Raw genomic sequence first — 19,289 nt, 5'->3', positions numbered from 1 at the left:
AGAGCCCCAAGAACCTCAGGACAATTGAGGAACCTTCCAAGGAAGGCCAGGGTTTTCTAGAACCCTCGTTTGAAAACTTCCGCTCTGTGGCATGGAACGATGAACTCTGGTCTACAATCTGCAGCCCCCGGAATCAGAACCTTTGGAACCATTTGAACGGAAACGGACCTTCTTTGTCCCTGGACGCTGGGCCTGGTGCCTGCCGTTCCCAGATCCCAGAGATAAAACAGTAGGCAGATGGGCCCCACCTGCAGACCCACAGATGTGCTGCTGGCGGCATCCTAAACCCGCTCATAGCCAGCAAGATGCGAGTTATCTGCAAAGAAGCGGCTTAGCTGAAAATGCTTGTGAGTCGTCTGTCCTCTGTCCTCTGCCTCATCGCCGCACAGATCCTAAGCAAGATTCACGGTAAGTCTCTTAAGTGGAAAGGGGGGGAGGAGGAATCCTAAGCCACCCCCTTTTGTGGTCAACCCAGTAAAAAAAGTTGTTAGATTTTTTTAACCTACTCTACACTATCAGGCCCCAGCAATGTAAAAATACAATATTGAAATTGGCCAAAGAGGATCCTAGAAACATATACCTTGGGTGTTCCAACACCCTGATAAAGGTTTGTATCGAAGCTAGTCCTACTCAGAGCAGACCCATTGAAGTTAATGGAGATGACTAACAAAGGTTCATTCATTTCAATGGGTCTGCTCTGAGTAAAACTTGGTTTGATGCAGCCTCAAATCATTAGGAAACTTCACATCTATTAGTACAGGAAAGTCCTGCTTTCGTGTTCCCAGCAGCCTCTCCAGTTTGGGGGCTAGAATCATAGAGCAGGGGAGCAACCTTTTGGGGGCCAACAGCTGTATTTCCTTGGGGGGAAGTGTTTCAGGGTTCTGGCCTGGCAGTGAGTGGGGCTGAGCTATGCATCCAGTAGTGTAGTGGCAAATTCAGAAGTGCAGGGTCCCTTCATGATAGTTGTGCTATGCCCCCTCACAGCCACACACCCTTGCTTGTTTGCTCCCTGTCGATATCTCCACACTTCTCAGTCCTTTCTTCGTGTGCCTTTACCCGCAACAAAAGACGTCTCTAGGAGCCAATCAGCATGAAAGGGGAGAGTGTTAGTTACTGAGAAGAGTCTTCTCAGTGGCTGATTCACCTCTTTTCATTCTGATTCGCCCTAATCAACAGGAAAGGGCAAGGAAGCGTGTTAGAAGACTCTTCTCGGTGGTTAACACACTTCCCTTTCATGCTGATTGGCTTGTAGGATGCTGGAGACATAGAGACCTGGCTGGGTCCCTGCTCCCAAAAAGGTAAGGGGTCTAAGCCTTCCTGGACACCCTGGACGACGACATTCCCTGTATGCATCTTCATGTTAAGGTGGGATGGGTGATGCACGTATTTGCCTAATCTCTTCCTCAACTCCCTCCAGATCCATATAAACAGGAGTGCATTACCAGGAAGGTTCACTGTCACCCGGAGGCCATTTGCCAATTTGACGAACTGACATCTGATTACTATTGCCGGTGTCTGCCAGGCTACAAGGGGGATGGAATAAACCTTTGCCAAGGTCAGTTCATTCCTGTGCATGAGTCTCTCATGGGGTTTGGGGGGAGGCAGAGACCCACAGTGGCTGGAATACACATTCAGTTTTCTGTACTACATTCAAAACATACATACTCATGCAGCCCAAGGAGTCTTGAAAACTCTCTCTCTCTCTCTCTCTCTCTCTCTCTCTCTCTCTCTCTCTCTCTCTCTCTCTCTCTCTCTCTCTCTCTGTGTGTGTGTGTGTGTGTGTGTGTGTGTGTGTGTGTGTGTGTGTGTGTGTGTGTGTGTGTGTGTGTGTGTGTGTGTGTGTGTGTGTGTGTGTGTGTGTGTGTGTGTGTGTGTGTGTGTGTGTGTGTGTGTGTGTGTGTGTGTGTGTGTGTGTGTGTGTGTGTGTGTGTGTGTGTGTGTGTGTGTGTGTGTGTGTGTGTAATGGGGATGGGCGAACCTCTCAGTTTTCGGTTCTCTCTGTTTCTCCAGTCTTAAACTCAGTTCTCCACATTGCCAGAACAGTTTGCAATTTTTTTAAAGTCCTCATGAAAATTCATCAGCATTTTAGTGCAAATTTGCCCAGATTTATTTATTTATTTATTAAATTTATCATTCACCCATCTGGCTGGTTGTCCAGCCACTCTGGGCGACGTACAGAATAAAATCATACAATTACATTAAAACATTAAAAAATCTCAGACAATAATGATAAAACCTAACCCACCCCAAAAGCCTGCCTGAAGAGCCAAGTCTTCAAGGCCCAGCAGAAGCTCATCATAGAGCGGGCAATCATAACAGTTATCAGAAAAGAGAACCAAAGCAAAAGACACATTTGTATGCAGTTTTGCCTAATAGACGCGATCTCGTCTGATCTCGGAACCTGAGCAGGGTCAGGCCTGGTTAGTCCTTGGATGGGAGACCACCTGGGAATACCAGGTGCCGTAGGCTTAGAGGAAGGCAATGGTAAACCATCTCTGAATACCTCTCACCATGAAAACCCTGTGAATATGTCAAAAAAGGATTCATAGAGTCACCATAAGTCATAATCAAGTTGAAGGCATATAGCAACAACAACAGTGGTTAAATTGCTTTGGGTTGTTTTATGGGAAGTGATTCATAAATGAAACAATAAACCCAACCTTGGACCCTTGCATGAGTTGTCCCCCTGGCCTCCATTCCCCCCATCTGCAAAATGGGGATATTACTGAGCACTTCCCTGACAAAGCTCTGTTGTGGAAGACTGTGATAAAGACAGGGATTGGGTTCAAGTTTAATTGGTTTATTATGGTCACAGAACAATATAATGTAGTACAAAAATAAAAAGACAGGGATTGGAAGATAATTTTGTAGGTTAGAAACTGCTGCCTAAATTATTAAATGTTATTTTTAAAATAAAATACCTGAATTGACCTCGCTGTTTGTCTGTTTGCAGACCCTGGATTCCGCATCACCATTTCCAATGCATCTGCTTGTGACGGCTTTGGAGAGCAGGTTTGTCTCCTTAAGGCAACAGAAAGAAAAGTCACCTTCAAGGTCTTGGTCTCCACCTCTGGGCACTACCAGATGCATGAAGTGAGGTGGTACAAACTCTACTCTGGTCAAAGCCCGCAGTTCTACAGGTATATTTGTAGCCAAACGAGATTTTTATGGCAGGTGTGAGGAACCTTTGGCCCTCCAGATGTTTCTGAATGACAGCTCCCATCTGCCCCAGCAAGCGTGACCAACGGCCAGGGAGGATGGGAGTTGCCTTTCAGCAACATCTGGAGAGCCAACTTTTCCCCAAACCCATTATGCAGGAAGGGCTTCCTCTGGCGAATGTGCCTGGAATCCAAAATATAAGCTGGTCTGCATATCTGAGTGCGCATTATGGAGCATTATGCATCCCCATGTGCCTTGATGTGTTTGTGTGTGTGTGTGGCAAACTAGAGCTCTCAACAGTCAGGTGTTCTGAGAATGAATGAGAAAGAAGGGAATTGTCGGGGAATTGTGACATTGAGATGCAAAACACTGCAGGAAAAGGATGGATGTCTTTTTAAGACAAGGTCTTCAATTCAGAGTTTTTTCCTGGACATTTTTTCCCCTTAATAATGTTATTTGTTATTTACTTTAATTTTTGTAAATTGTATTGTTTTCATCGATGTATTTTTATATTTGTGTTTATTTTTCTTTGTAAGCCGCCTTGAGGGCCTTTGGCCAAAAGGCGGGGATTAATGATGATGATGATGGTAATAATAATAATAATAATAATAATAAAAGGGACATGTACTCTGCCCTGGAAGAAAAGCAAGCAGAATAAATACGTTAAAACAAAAACTCACCCAGAGGAACATACCTTTTATGTTATTCCTCAACCGAGTATCCCTCAATCTGACCTCTTGGTTGTTCTTCAATCCAGCCTCTTGATTGTCTTTTGGTTCTGACTAGGGATGGAAAGATCTGTCCAGTTCAGTTCTCTCGGCTTCTCATTTTTCCATTCTTAAATTCAGTTCTCCACATTTCCATTTCTGTACCAACCTGCAATTAAAAAAAAAATTCCGCAAGAAAATTCTCCAACATTTTAGCGGAAATTTCTCCTAATGAACACATTTTTGTATACAGTTTTCACTAATGTACATGTTTTTGCAAGCAACTTCTTCTAACATAACACACTTCCCCATGCTGTTTGCATTAATAAATCCATTTTATGTGCACTTTCCCCTGACATACGCATGTTCGTAAACATCGGTTGGAGAACGGCATCCCGAAATTCAGATAAGTGCAAATTTCAAAGGATAATTGTGTTTTCGTTCTCATATTGTTTCTGAAAGTGCAAATTTGACAGATTGGGTTTCAGATACAAACTGAATCTAGTTTATCCTCCATCCCTGACCCTTGGCTTGCTTCTTGTTCCTACTTCCCAGTTTGTGCTTTGGTCCTGATTTATTGTTGAGTCCTGATTACTGTCTTCTACCACATCTGACCCACCTCAGACTACCGAGGCCTGGTTGTGCAGATGAAACCAGATAATCCCAAGTATTCCCTCTGAACTCCTTTCAGGAAGAATGGGATACAAATGTGACGAATGCATTACATCAATACACTTAAGTCTCGTCATTGAGCCATCGCTCATTGCTAGGTCACTTCATTGCAGCTACCGAAGAAGGCTGTCACCTGTGGAGCACGTGGCTCCAAGGATGGCCGTGGGCAATCATGGCCAGGCTCTGACACTGCTTTCAATCAACGAGGATGATTTTTACCCAAACCTTTTCTGGGCAGAAGTGAAATCGCATGCAGCATCCCCCAAGATGGCCATGGTCGAGGCCTATGATCTGCCAGGCTTTCAGATGTTAAATCCTTCCAATCTGAGATACTATTTTGTTCTGGAGAGCGTGCCTATAGGTAAGACAACTTTTCATTTGCTCCTAGACTAATGATTTGTTGTAACGGGACTTGGAAGACTAGACACACTGAATGAAGTTATGAAAGCCCATAATCATTTTATGTAACAAACTCATTGGCACCCTGGTCACCACCCACAAACAAGAGGGTGGTTTTGGGGAAACCCCAGTGTTTTCAGAAGTAGTAAAAATTGTCAGGAGGTGTGGGGGGGAACCCAATGGAGGCAAAACCTCCCCCAAACAGCCCAATGAAAATGGAGCATGTTCAGTAGCCACAGAATATTAGCTGGCTGTTGAGGGTTGGATGCGGACAAAAACCAGTGTGTGGGGGGAATGAAATGGTGTATGTTAGAAAAGGGCATGGCTGGCTGCTTGGAACTTTGGACAGGAAAATACACTGCAACATTTTGTTGCAATCTCTTCTTGTGTTTGTAAATGTTCATAGTCTTTTCATGGTTGCCCTCTCTTTTCCTGAGTGGTAGAGAACCCAAGCTCGCCTTTACAGGGTCGATTTTGGTTGCAAGACAGGAGCCCTCCACATTGTAACATTTTGTTGTAGGTCCCTGCTTGTTAATTGAAATTTTAAAAATGCCCATCATCATATTAAGTTTTTGGGATGCTGACATGTTTGGAGAGAGGATCTGTCTAAAAGCAGAGACATCTGGGCTGGAAAAGTAATGCATCTCCCACAGGGGCTGTCGATGGAGGCTGGGACACCCTGTGTAAGGGCTGCTCTCCACCCTGCCAGCCCGTATAGCAGTGGTGAGGAACCTGTGGCCATCCAGATGACGTTGGACTCCCATCAGCTTGCAGCTCCCATCAGCCCCAGCTAGCATGGCCAATGTTCAGGGCTGATGGGAATTGTAGTCCAGCAACATCCAAAGAGCTACAGGTTCTTTATACGTGTCCTATAGTCAGGCTGGCCCTAGGATCAACAGCGCCCGTGATGAGGAGTGCCTTCAGCACATTCCCCCACTGCCTTGGTCAGCTTTGCAGGGCCACCCAGAGGATTTATGGAGTCTGGTGCAGGTGTGATGTTGAGGGCCATTCTTCCCCCTACAAGGACCCTTGCATGTGCAAAGCTGGGGGCCACATGTGAGAATTATTGCATGCACAGACCATATTACCTAAGGAGGTGGTGGGCTCTCCAACACTGGTAGCATTCAAACGGCAGCTGGATAGCTGGAATCCTGTATTGATCAGGAGGTTGGACTCGATGGCCTTCCAACTCTACTATTCTACGAGTGAGAATTCTCACCTGCAGCTTCTCCTTGCCCTGGGATCAAGCCGCTTGCAGTTTTATTTTATTAATTACTTATATAGCGCTTATCTTGTTTATAGTATCGGAAATGCTGAGTGTTGGGGAAGGTTGTCTCAAAGCTAAGCTGCCTTCCACTGGTTTTTACCTAATGCAAATAGCATCAAAGCAGATCCTGAAACAGAAGCAACCTGTAGAACCTGGGGGGGGGAGGGAATAGCAGACACTTGCTTTTTTACCACCCTAGCTCACTGCAGACAGAACATTCAAAAGACACAGTCACCCTTAAGCCGCCGTGGTTGAAATGGATCAAATCAGTACATTGAGAGAGATCTTGGTTTCCTTTTCCCTTCCCTCCTTCCTTCTTCTTTTTAGAGATTGGAGAGTTCTTGGAGGGAGACACCATCGCCATCCATTTGCCGCAGTACTTGCAGCTTTCAGCGTCCAGCTTTGTCAGGTGGATCAAGGAGACCCGCCCGATGACGCTGCTGGACAGCCAGGCCGTGGTGTTGGCCAACGGCCTGGAAGGGATTGAGATTGGAAGACTAATGTACGCTTGCCATTCCGAGGTGCTTTCGGGCTCAGCCTCTAAGCAGGAAGGTGTTTGCCAACTTCCCTCTGTCTTACTCACACTTATAGAAGGGGGTGAGCATGTGCCTGTTTAAGCTGTGGAGGAAAGGGATAGCGCCGGTTTAAGGTGATGTTGACGAGACAGCCGTCCATAAAACCCGGCCTTGAGAGAAGGGGCGTAGCTCAGTGGTAGAGCATCTGCTTTGTATGCAGAAGGTGTCAAGTCTAGTCCTTGGCATCTGCAGATAGAACTGGCAGCGTCCCCTCTTTAAAATCCTGGAGAGCTGTTGCCAGTCAGTGTCGGCAGTGCTGAGTTAGATGGAGCTATGGTCTGTCTCGGTTTAAAAAACAATACAAGCTCAGGCACCAGCTGAATGTGAAATCAGAACACCAATGCTAACGAGCATATGACTGGAGGATTATTTTATGCACAAATATATAGTTTATGAAAAATGGGGAACATAGAACAAATGCTGGATTAATACTTAGAAAAAGCTGATAAAATACACACAGGTATACAGCAAGTTTTAATTTTTGTACAGTACGTGTGTGTGTATCAGCTTTTTCTAAGCAATCCAGCATTTGTCCAGCAATAGTGTGGAACACCATGTTATTGGTTAACATTCTGTTTACAGAGACGTCAACATGAAGACCTACATTCACATTTGGATCCACATCTACGTCTCTGTATACAGCATGTTTTAATTATTGTACATGTGTGTTTATACAGTATTCTGTCAGAGACAGAGTCTGAGTGTGTGTACGTGTGCGAGAGAGAGAGGGGTGTGAGAGAGAGGGGGTGAGTGAAGAATGTGTGTGTGTGAGAGAGAGAGAGTCTGAGGAGTGTGTGTGAGAGAGAGAGACAGACTGTATGTGCGTGTGAGAGCATGTGCAAGAATGTACATGTTCATGACAGAGAGTTGTGTTGTGAGAGAGTTAGTGTGAGTATGCGAGAATGTGGACGGCATGAGTGTGAACTTTTCGTTTTCTGGTCTTTGTGTTTCAAGATGTTCTGAGGCACGTCTCACAATTTTTGTCCCTTTTCCTGTCTCTTAGGGCCGCAGACTTTGGCTTTGTACGAGCGCTTGTCTACGATTTTAGTCCTGATGTCCCTGGAAGGGTGTTGGTAGCTCAGAGGCTTTTTTTCATAAAGAAGGGTATGGGAAAAAAAACAAAAGAAACACCTTTCATGGGCAATTAATGTTAATAAGATGATCAATGATCATTTTTTTAAGTTTACACCCAGTGTTCTATGCCCAATTACACTCAAAGCGGCTTATGCTGATGCGACCAAACAATACGAGCAGGAACTATTTCAGCCACTTTAAAATAAAGCACACAGTACAAATCACAAACAATTAGTGGTATTATGTTTTGATGCCAACATATTGATGTAAGAACTAGTAGACATTGTCTAATTGTTAGGAATTTGTTAGGGAAGTGTGATCTGTGATTGTATTTTCATTGGAAGTTGTTGCTTTTTAATAATGTTATTACCTTGTTATTTAATTTTTGTAAATTGTATTGTTTTTATTGATACATATTTCTATATTTGTGTTTGATTTTTGTAAGCCGCCTTGAGGGCCTTTTGGCCAAAAGGCAGGATAGAAATAAACTATAATAATAATAATAACAATACACTTTCTCAGTCCATTTACTTAATAAAGCATAAAACAGTAGCGTCAGAAAACAAAGCAGAGCAAATAAGACAGTGAAAATGTGGTAACTGAAACATTTTAGAATTGTAGATGAGAGATATAATGTAAGTGTGTGTGCGACTCTTTTTAAGCTGTTGTGGCATTTTGTTTCCGTGTCGGAGTCTGTACAGTCCTGCAGGCTCGCATTCATTTCTTTCAGACATCAGCAAAACCTGCAACGGAAGCCGGGACGAAAAGAACTGCCGCTGCAACCAAGGATTTGAGGGAAATGGCGTACACTGTGTTGGTAAATAATTGTGAGCTTTCCTTCTTGACGCCTTTATTTTATTATTTATTTTTCATCATGCCTACTTATTATAAGGGTCAGACTGCTGCTACACCCATCTGTTTGCATTTTCACAAACGGCACTGATTTGTGAACTCTTGCGACGGATGAGGAGCCCTGCGTCACTCTGGAAGACACCACGGGTCTAAAACCTGGAATCTGGCTGGTTCTTGGGACAGTCCCAAGGCCACACCCCTCCTCAGCCACGCCCCCTCTCAGGCCACACCCTTCACCGGCCCTGCTTTCCACCTCCAGCCTTTTTGCCTGGCTGGGATGTGTCCTGGACCTCAGATAATGCTTGTCTGGATACAGGACAGAGAAGGGTATGTGTAGAAACCACTCCCTGTACAAACATTTACATTCATGGCTCCGCCCACTTTTGCTTGTGGCCCCCCCACTGGCATGCGGCCCTCAGAAGATTTCCCTGAGCCAACCTCAGGCTGGAAAAGGTTCCCTGAAGAGTAGGTCATGAAAGGGAGGGTCTGAAATAAAACACAGCTTAAACACAAGTTTGCAGCAATGAAGTCTTCATGGCTGGGACCTGTGCTCAGCGGCAGAGCATGTGCCTTGCCGGCAGAAGACGCCAATTTCAGTCTCCAGGGAAGGTTGAGAAAGTCTGTTGTCTGAAGCCCAAGAGAGCTCACATTGGGCTGGCTGGATTAATAATTTGACGTGGTCTATGGCAGCTGCATTTGTTCTTTAGAGAAGGGGTTGCCCACCTGGTGCCCATGGGCACCAGCATGCCCATCAGGTGCCTCCTATGATTCCCACAAAAGGTCCCAGTGAATGTCCTCTCAAAAATCCACAATGTCCAAGAGACTGTTTGCTCTTCCTGCTCAGTTCCTGTCTGGCCTTCTCCTACACTGAAGACACGCAGACATGCCCACATTTAATTGGATGCCAGGACCAGGCACTCGCCTTCCCTTCCCTTCTGAGCAGAGGAGAGGTGCAAAAAGCTTCTCTTGGTAACAGTGGTGGCTGTTGGCTCTGGGTCAGGGTGGGCAGCAGTGAAATCTCCCCCGGGTTTTAGGCTCAACTTTCAAGGAGTTGTCCAAGGTGCCGGCCCCGTTTTGAGAATAGGTTTCAGCACCCTGGAAAGCTCCTTGAACGTTTGAACGACAAGCTGTAACAGATTGCACCACGTCACTGACACAGAGTCACCAGCCACTGCCGCTTTCCATGGCTGATGTATCTACCTTTTCCCCACTGATGGTGGTGGCAAGTGGTCCTCTTTCTTGTTCTACTTTTATAAATAGCCATTTTGTACTATGCCACACACCCCATGGCATCCATTTTGTGACTGGTGCCCACAGCGCTTTCTTCAAATTCCGAATGTGCCCACAGGCCCCCAAAAGTTGGCAAACCCTGCCTTAGAGCATCCATAGTTCAGTGGGTAGAACACCTGCTTTGCATGCAGAAGGTCCCAGATGCAGTCCCTGGCATATCCAGATAGGGCTGGGAGAGCATCTTGTTGGAAATCCCTGCTGCTAGTCAGGGCAGACAACATTTTATTTATATAATTCATATCCCCGCCCTTCCTCCCAGTAGGAGCCCAGGGCGGCAAACAAAAATACTAAAAACACTCTAAAACATCATAAAAACAGGCTTTAAAATATATTAAAACAAAACAACTTTAAAAACATCTCAAAAAGCAATTCCAGCACAATCCAACACAAGATGCAGACTGGGATAAGGTCTCTACTCAAAAGGCTTGTTGAAAGAGGAAGGTCTTCAGCAGGCACTGAAAAGATAACAGAGATGTCTAATATTTAAGGGGAAGGAATTCCAAAGGGTCGGTGCCACCACACTAAAGGCCCGCTTCCTATGTTGTGCAGGACGGACCTCCTGAGCTGAAGGGTCTGATTATCTGACAAAGTATAAGGTAGCTTCCTATATTCCTTTTGAAATCAGCCCTTTATTCAGAACCATGAGGACTGGAATCTTGCTTTACTTTTAGGGGAAGGGCTATAGCTCATCTCCAGTTAAAAGGATCAGGTGGTGGGAAGTACTAGACAACTGCTGCCACTCAAAGTAGACAGTGCTAGGGTAGAGTGGACAAATTGTCTGAGCTGGTGTATACATATACGTACTATATAGCATGCTCCTATATAATCTCATTGGCCCTTCTTCTTCTTTTCTGCAAAGACATAGACGAGTGCAAGAAAGAGATGCTCATGAACTGCCTGCCCGAGGCAAAGTGTGTCAACACCTATGGATCACATTTTTGCCGCTGTCCAAAGGGTTTAGAAGGAGATGGTCTGCTCAGCTGCATAGGTAGAGGAAATACATCAAGGTCTCTGGTCTTGATGGGGTTTGGATGAATTCACAAAGGACATCTTGTCCCATGCACATAGTCTGGGAGTCTAGAAGGGGCTGGGATGGGGAACCTGTGGCCCTTCAGGTATTGCTGGACTAAGGTGCCCATCATCTCTGACCCTTGGCTGTGTCAGCTGGAGCGGATGGGAGTTGGTGTCCAGTCTGGAAGGCCACAGATTCCCCACTCCCAGCTAGAGTTGCTGGATAATTTGCTGATGTTTCATCCCATGTCTGGAACAGAAACCAATCCAGTGAATACGACCAGTTTTCACTGTTGTTGTTGCTTTCATTTCCACAAATGACACATAAGTGACTGTGGTTCCCACCCACCCTTGCCTGTTTGCATTGTGCTTCCCTAAGTATTGAAATGAATGGAATAATGTAATTTACCAAAATGGTGTAAGTTACATTATTTCATTGCAGCAGGCATTGAGACAAACAACGTTTTTGGAGGAAGACAAACTGCAGCAGAAAGGAAACAGCGCTGCATGTGACGAATATGGGGTGGAACAAGAAACAATGCCTTCTAACATTCCTACCCCTGGCTTATAAGCTTCCCATTCCTGGTCCTGAGAAAGAGAGAGAGAAGCTGTAGCTCAGGTGTAAAGGACATGGCTTTGCATGCAGAAGGTCCCAGGTTCAACCCATGGCAACTCCAGCAAAAAAGTAGGATAAAAAATCACTGGGAATAGGACTGATCCTAGAGAGCGACTGACAGCCTGACTTTTGCTCAGGCAAAGACTCATGACTAAACTGGAGAATGAAGCCAAGCCAGGAGAAACCAATCGTTTTCAACAAACACCTACTCAGAGTAGACCCATTGAAATTAATAGACATGATTAAGTTAATTGTAGTTAACTGAGAGCCAGTGTGGTATGGTGGTTAAAGTGTTGGACTGGGACTTGGGAGGCCTGGGTTCGAATCCCCCATTTGGCCATGAAGCACAATGGCTAACCTTGGGCCAGTCACTGTCTCTCAGGCTAGCCTACCTTGCAGGGTTGTTGTGAGGATAAAATCAAGAGAGGGAGAACCATGTTTGTACGCTGCCTTGAGCTCTTTGGAGGAAAGTTGGGATAGACAGACAGACAGACTATTAACTGGCCAGAGAAGCTCTAATATGCCTTTTCAAAGCTGATCCTTAGAGTCTCTTGTGATTATTTTACTTGAGGTTTCAAACAGGTCAATTACAGAGCAAGTTGCAAAATTTTTGAATGTGGCTATTTTGACAACACCATCCCACCATCTGTTGATATTACCTATAGTGTTTTTCATGCGTTTTATTTATACTTTTTGTTAGTGGTATTAATATGTATACTTTTCTTATTTTTTATATATATTCCATCTCTGTATTCTGTAGTTTTTTGTATTTGTGGTCAGTTGACTGTAAATAAACTGTGACGACGGTTAAGTTAGGTCCATTAATTTCAATAGGTCTGCTCGGAGTAGGACTTAATTGGCGACTACTTGGGAAAGAGTGGAGATGTTCTAATAGGGATGTGGAATCTCTGGCTCTCCCAGTGGTGTTAGACTCATAAGGAGAGCCCCGCTGGATCAGGCCAGTGGCCCATCTAGTCCAGCATCCTGTTCCCACAGTGGCCAACCAAATGCCCATTATGGGAAGCCCGCAAGCAGGACCTGAGAGCAAGGGCGTTCTCCCCTCCTGTGGAGCAACTAGTATTCAGAATTATGGGTAGTAGCCATCAATAGCCTTATTTACCATGAATTTGTCTCTCCCCTCCTGTGGCTACCAGCAACTGGTATTCAGAAGCATACTGCCTCTAGTGGAGATAAAACATAGCCATCAGGGTTAGTAGCCACAGGTAGCCTTCTCCTCCATCCAAGTTAGTGGCCATCATTGCCTCCACCTCCCATCATCCCCAGCTACCATGGCAAATGGTCAGGGATGATGGGAGTTGCAGATGGGCAACATCCAGAGGGCCGAAGGTGAATCACTCCTGGGGCAAAGCAACAGCTGAACGAGAAGAGGTGGAGGGTATGGCTTTTCATGCAGAGGGACCCAGGTCCAGTTCCCAGCCTCTCTGGCAAAAAGGGGAGAAGTAAGCATTGCTCCCACGGCGTGGCTTCTTCTGTCTCCCCCGCCCGTTTTTAGACATAGACGAATGCGCAAGGGACTCCCACGGCTGCAACCGAGATGCAGCATGCTTGAACACCCTGGGCTCCTACTTCTGCGTCTGCCCAAGTGGATTTATCGGCGATGGTGTTCACTGTAAAGGTAATTGCAGAAAATTGCTTTACATAAGAATGCGGGGGGGGGAAGAGGCCCACTGAATCAGATGGAAGATGCATCTCGCCCAGTATCTTGTTTCCACTGAGGGATAGCCAGATGCTTGCAGGAAGCCCACAAGCAAAGCATGGATGAAACAGCGTTTCTCTCTTCTTTGCCTCCCCAGCACCTGGTGTTCAGAGGTATACTGCCTCTGAACATGGAGGTTCCATTTAGCTAAAGCAGCTCCAGTACCTGTTGATATACCTCTCTTCCCTGGATTTGTCTAATTCCCCTTTCCAAGCTCTCCATTGCATTTCAGGGCAGTGAGTTCCAAATGTTCATTATGGTTTGCTAGCATCCTCGTAACCAATGTCACTCGAGAATTCTAAGAACCCCCCCCCAAAGTATAGTTTTGAAAGGTTCAGTCTGCCTTCTTGATTCAAAATGATGTCCAATTGTTTCCAGGCATTGATGAAAGCCTGCTTCTTGGTCTCAGGAATTTGGAGACGATATCTTAGGTGGTGCCCAAATGCACAGTGAACAACTAATTTTGCCAAAAGCAATGGGTTGCATTCAACTATTCTTTACTCATAGTAGACCCATTGACATTAATGGGCCTAAGTTACTCATTGTCATTAATTTCAATGGGTCTCCTCTAGGTAAAAAAGAATTGAATACAGCCCAACGTCTCTTGCCTCACCTGAATGTACATAGAATCATGGTGAGTTGTATCCAACTAAGTTTTACTCAGAGTGGACCCAATGAAATTAATGGACCTCAGTTAGCCATGTCCATTGATTTCAGTTGGCTGTCTCTGAGCAGGCCTAACATTGGGTGCAAACAGAGCTGGAAGGAGCCTTGGAGGTCGCCCATTCCACCATCCTCTGCTCATTGCAGGGTCTGCAAATGCAGGGCTCTGCTACAGCAGAAGTAGCCAAGTTGGTGCCCTCCAGATGGACTACAGTTCATCAGCCCCCAATGGCCAGACCTTGACTACCCCTGACAGATGGCCACCTAGCGTCCAAAGAAGGAGAGTCCAACACTTCCGCCAGAAGGCTCTTGCCACTAAAAAGTCCCTCTTACTCTTTAGCTGAAATCTTCCATTTCCACTCTTTGGGTTCCAGTTCTGCCCTCTGGAGCAGCAGCAGACAAGAAGCCTACTCCATCTTCTGCATGACAGCCCTCACAAAGTTTGAAGATCATGGTCCTCCCCTCACCAGTCAGTTTTGTTGAGTGTCTCCAAGTTTGTTGAGTGTCTCCAAGTTACGAGAGAGGGAGAATCCCTCACTCCCCCAATTTTACAAAAATTATATCCCGCTTAATTGTAAAAAAACCCTCTAAGCAGTTCACAAAAGACAAAAAGATTATCAGTAAAACAGTTAAAGACAAGTAATTGAAACATATTTAAAACCACTAAAACAACAACAAACTCCAAACACCTGAACATCTGTGTGTCTGGACAGGGTTGCTTAAATAACAAAAGTTTTAAGCAGGCGCTGAAAGGAATACAGCAAAGGCGCCTGCCTGATATCAGTAGACAGAGAGTTCCAAAGAGCAGGTGCTGCCATGATAAAAGAATAATTTCTTGCAAGTGTGGGATGAGTATTATGTGGCACCAATTCCCCTTCGCTCTCTCCACACTGTTCACAATATTATTAAATGATCTTCTCGATCGTCCCAGAGTGCAGGACATGGAATAATGGGCTCTAGTTGCAGCAAGCCAGATTTCGACTAGACATCAGGAAAAACTTCCTAACTATTAGAGCGGTACGGCAATGGAACCAATGACCTAGAGAGGTAGTTGGCTCTCCGACACTGGAGGCCTTCAAGAGGCAGCTGGACAGCCACCTGTTGGGAACACTTTGATTTGGATTCCTGCATTGAGCAGGGGGTTGGACTTGATGGCCTTATAGGCCCCTTCCAACTCTACTATTCTATGTATGATTCTGTGAAACCTTCCCCATATAATTGTTGGTTCCCCACTCCCTGCCAAAGCCTTCCTCTGCCAGGAGATGCTCCGCAATGTCGACCATCTTGGTTGCCCTTTTCCAGCTGTACAATATCTTTTTAGATAGAAGTTGATTATGAAGGGGAGAAGCATGTGTGTGCTTTTGTCGGCGTTCACCTCTCTCCTCTCCCATTGCAGCGAAGAGCAGCTGGTCCCCGTGGTCTCCGTGGTCCATCTGTTCCGCCACCTGTGGGTTCCAGAACCAGATGCGGATCCGTCAGTGCACTCACCCGGAGAGTGGCATGCGGTGTGTGGGCCATTCCGCTGATCTCAAGCTTTGTCCTAATCTACGCCCCTGCCAAAGTAAGCAGGCCTTGGCTTCTTCAGCTGGGAACAGGCAGACCTCTATTGTAACAGACGCATCTGCGCTGCCAAAGCACATTCCTTTTTTTTATTTTTACTTTTGGGCTCTCTCCCAAAGAATCCTGGGTATTGTAGTTTGTCTTTGCAGCTAGAGGCGAATGCATCCGTCAATGTCATTTTCTCTCCGTTTCTCATCTTTCCAATCTTTGAATTCAATTCTCCGCTTTTCCACAGCAATCTGAGTTTATGAAAATTCATCACTGTTTTAGTGCAAATTATTATGAAGAGTTCTGCATGGAATTTTGACTGACATATACATTTTTACAAGCAGTTTCCCCAATGCAATGCATTTTTATATGTTGTTTTCATTAACGTCTGTACTTGTATACACACTTTCCCTAAGATATGGCTCTTTGGACATATTGTTTGGTTGGAGTACTACATCACAAAATTCGGAGAAGTTCAAATTCTGAAGGATAGCTCTGTTTCAGTCCGCATATCCGTTTGAGAAGTGTGAGTTAAAAACTTTCTCATTAAATTGCAAACAAAATGAAATCCCCCCGTCCTACTCTAGGCTGCCTCTTCCTTCCCTCTTTCCTCTCACCACCCATTGTCAGTGGGTCAGCCACATTGTTGAGTGGTTTTGGTGGACCACTTCATGATTTATCTGCTTGTTGCAGCTACTGTGTAATAAGCTATGCTAGGTATGTATGATTTTTAATTGTACATGTCTAAATGAAACTTGTGGACTGTCGATGGTCCAAAGACCTCACTGTGGGAATCCCTGGTGTATATAAATGGACCAAGAGTGGAGAAAACTAGAGGGAAAATATATAAGCAACGTTTGAAAGACCTTTTTCATTCCTACTCACAAATCACACACACTTAGCCACTGAATAACACAACATTGGTCGTGTCTTCAGGGGGAAAAAAGGTAGCCTAAGATAGGGATGGGTGAGAAATTTGATTCAGTTCGCGTTTCAAGCTAAATCTATCAAATCTGCACTTTCTGAAATAATATAACAACTGAAGCACAGCCATCCTTCGACATTTGCACTTACTCAAGCTTTGCAGTGCATTTCGCCAGCCAGCCACTGTTTACAAAAGTGCATATATTGGGGGAAAGTGTCTTTTATGGTGCGGAACTGCTTGCAAAAATGTGTACCAGAGTCAAAAACTGCCTGCTAAAAAAATGTGTTATTAGGAGAAATTCATACTAAAATGCTGGAGAATTTCCATGAGGATTAAAAAAAATAATAATCACAAATTGCTGCAGAAATGGGGAGAACTGAATTTCTCCCAGGCATTTTAGCAAGTGTTTTTAAATTGTTCTTTAAAAATGTGTTTTTAAATTTGTATATTTGTTTTTAATGTTTCTAATTGTTGTAAACCGCCCAGAGAGCTTCAGCTATGGGGCGGTATACAAATGCAACAAATGAATAAATAAACGGAGAGAACTGGAACTGACAGGTCTTTCCATCCCTAGTCAGAACCAAAAGACAATCAGGGGGCTGGATTGAAGAACAAGCCCAGAGGGCAGGATGTCTCTTTCCACCCCTAGTCTGGGATGATGCACAGAGAATCAGCTGACAGATTTCTCCTTCCTTCTTTCCTCTAGCCAATGGCCACTGGTCAGAGTGGTCACCCTGGTCAGTGTGCTCAGAAACATGTGCCGGGCTCAAGAGAAGGGTTCGGATGTGTGACCACCCCGCCCCTTCCAGAGGGGGCCTGCCTTGCAAAGGGGAGAAGGATGAGCTCATCATGTGCAGTGACGATAACCGTTGCCCAGGTGCAGAAATCATTTTGCATAGGAATGGGCGAGCAATAAAGGATCCTTGCCCTGGAAAAGCGTATGGCGTCCCTTGAGCATGAATGCCGAATGCTTGGAAGCCTTGAGAGAGTTTTCCAAGTGTAACAGCTCCTCTTGCCCATGTTCCCTCCCCAGGTGGGGTGGGGGAAGCCGCAATGAAGCCGAAGTTTGGGAGATTCAGGACAGAGGAAACAAAATACTTATTTGCACACCATTATAGTTAAACTGTTGGGTTTGTTTGCGCTGCCGCCCACCAACTTTGATGACTTTGAAAGGGAATTGGAGAAATCTGTGGAGGATAAGGCTATATCAGTGGCTGCTAGCCACAGTGGCTGTGTCCTGCTTTAACTCCTTTGGTTGCCACTTGTTGGAAATCACAATTGGGTAGTGCCCTATTTTGCTGGGGTTCTGCTTTCAGGCTTCCCAGAGGCGCACCTGGCTGGCCACTGCGGCAACAGAATGCTGGACTAGACGGGCCTTTGTCTGGATCCAGCAGTCAGGCTCTTCTTATATTCTTACCTCGGAGAAAGGAAATGTAGGTTGAGCCCTGCTGGGATCAGACCAAAGGCCCATCTGCATTTCTGTTCTGTTCTGAGATGCTTATGGGCAGAGTTGGTCCTACCATTAGGCAGAGTGAGGGGTCAGCAATCTCGGATGCTGGGAGGGAGGATGGGGTGGTAGCGAAGTGTTGGAGGGAGGGCAGCTCCGCGCCATGCAGTTTTCAGGTGTATGGGAGAGGACGCTCTCCTGGTGCTGGTCACGAAACAAGATTCATGAGGCAGTCCAGTTGGTTTGTTTTGTGCAACAGAGTCAGCATCTTCTTGCATCGGAGGGCCCAACATGTCTTGGGCTAGCCCTGCCACCAATGGGAAGCCCCCAAACATGACACGAGAGAGGGAGGTAGAGAGAGTAAAGGTAGACTTTTGCCTTCTCTTTGCTTCAGTTGATGGGCTGTGGTCTCCCTGGGCATCCTGGACTCCCTGCCCCATCTCCTGCGGACTCGGAGTCGTGAGCCGATCTCGACGGTGCAACAATCCTTCCCCTCAGCACGGGGGGAATAACTGCAGTGGGCACGGGTATGAGGAAGGCTCCTGTGGTTTTCCGGTAAGGAGCAATGGACAAACATGCAGATACAAGAAGCAGGTTTTTGAAAAGTTGGCTGTGTTGGGTAGAAGGAGTTTTAAGCCAGGGATGCGGAAACAGTTGTGCTCCAGATGTTGCTGGAATAGAAGGATCTGTCAGTTTCAGCTCTTTCCATTTCTCATTTTGTCAGCCTTAAATTCTGCTTTCCACATTTCTGCAGAAATGTCCAAATGAATGAATGAATGAAGAGGACTTTTTTTTCAATCCTCATGAAAATTCATCAGCACTTTAGTATGAATTTCTCTTAATAAACACATTTTTGTGTGCTGTTTTGGATTTTTCGCATGTTATTTTCACAAATATATTCATTTTTATGCGCACTTTTGGCCAATAAATGCATTTGGCAATGTTTGGGTGGAGAACTATGTCGCAAAATTCGGATAAGTGTGAATTTAGAAAGATGGCTATGTTTCACCTCATATTGTTTTGGAAAGTGGAAATTTGATAGATTTGGCTTTATATGCAAACTGAATCGAATTTTTCTTCCATCCCTATCTGCAACCAATCTAACAGAATTTGACAATTGTGGATCTCACCCCCCCTCTCCGTCCTTGCAATGTGCTGGCAGTCCTGATACTGACACACTCTTCTGTTTCACCTCTTATTTTTGTTTGCAGGAGGCGTTCTGCAAATACCTGGCCAAACCATCTGAATCTATAATACCAGGGAAACTGATTCAGTGAGTACCCAGATACATTGACTGGTGCAGCAATGGGAAGACTATCAGCAACCAGCCAATTTGGCGTCTCTCAGTTTGCAAGCTGAACTCAATG

General features: G+C 45.3%; 1 protein-coding gene across 1 annotated transcript; it reads left to right on the top strand.

Moving 5' to 3' along the window:
- The first annotated feature begins 341 nt into the window (after window positions 1–341).
- Window positions 342–19,224, top strand: LOC133372736 (uncharacterized). Its single transcript, XM_061601750.1, has 13 exons — window positions 342–408; window positions 1,418–1,555; window positions 2,954–3,140; window positions 4,652–4,899; window positions 6,532–6,706; window positions 7,783–7,883; window positions 8,584–8,670; window positions 10,855–10,983; window positions 13,136–13,258; window positions 15,399–15,563; window positions 17,182–17,352; window positions 18,317–18,477; window positions 19,134–19,224. The coding sequence occupies exons 1-13, from the start codon at window positions 342–344 to the stop codon at window positions 19,197–19,199; spliced, it is 1,818 nt and encodes a 605-aa protein (XP_061457734.1). The 3' UTR covers window positions 19,200–19,224.
- The last annotated feature ends 65 nt before the right edge of the window (window positions 19,225–19,289 follow it).

This window comes from Rhineura floridana, chromosome 18, assembly GCF_030035675.1.
Source record: "Rhineura floridana isolate rRhiFlo1 chromosome 18, rRhiFlo1.hap2, whole genome shotgun sequence".
Classification (NCBI taxonomy): Eukaryota; Metazoa; Chordata; class Lepidosauria; order Squamata; family Rhineuridae; genus Rhineura; species Rhineura floridana.
This window is presented reverse-complemented; position numbering and strand designations above follow the sequence as displayed.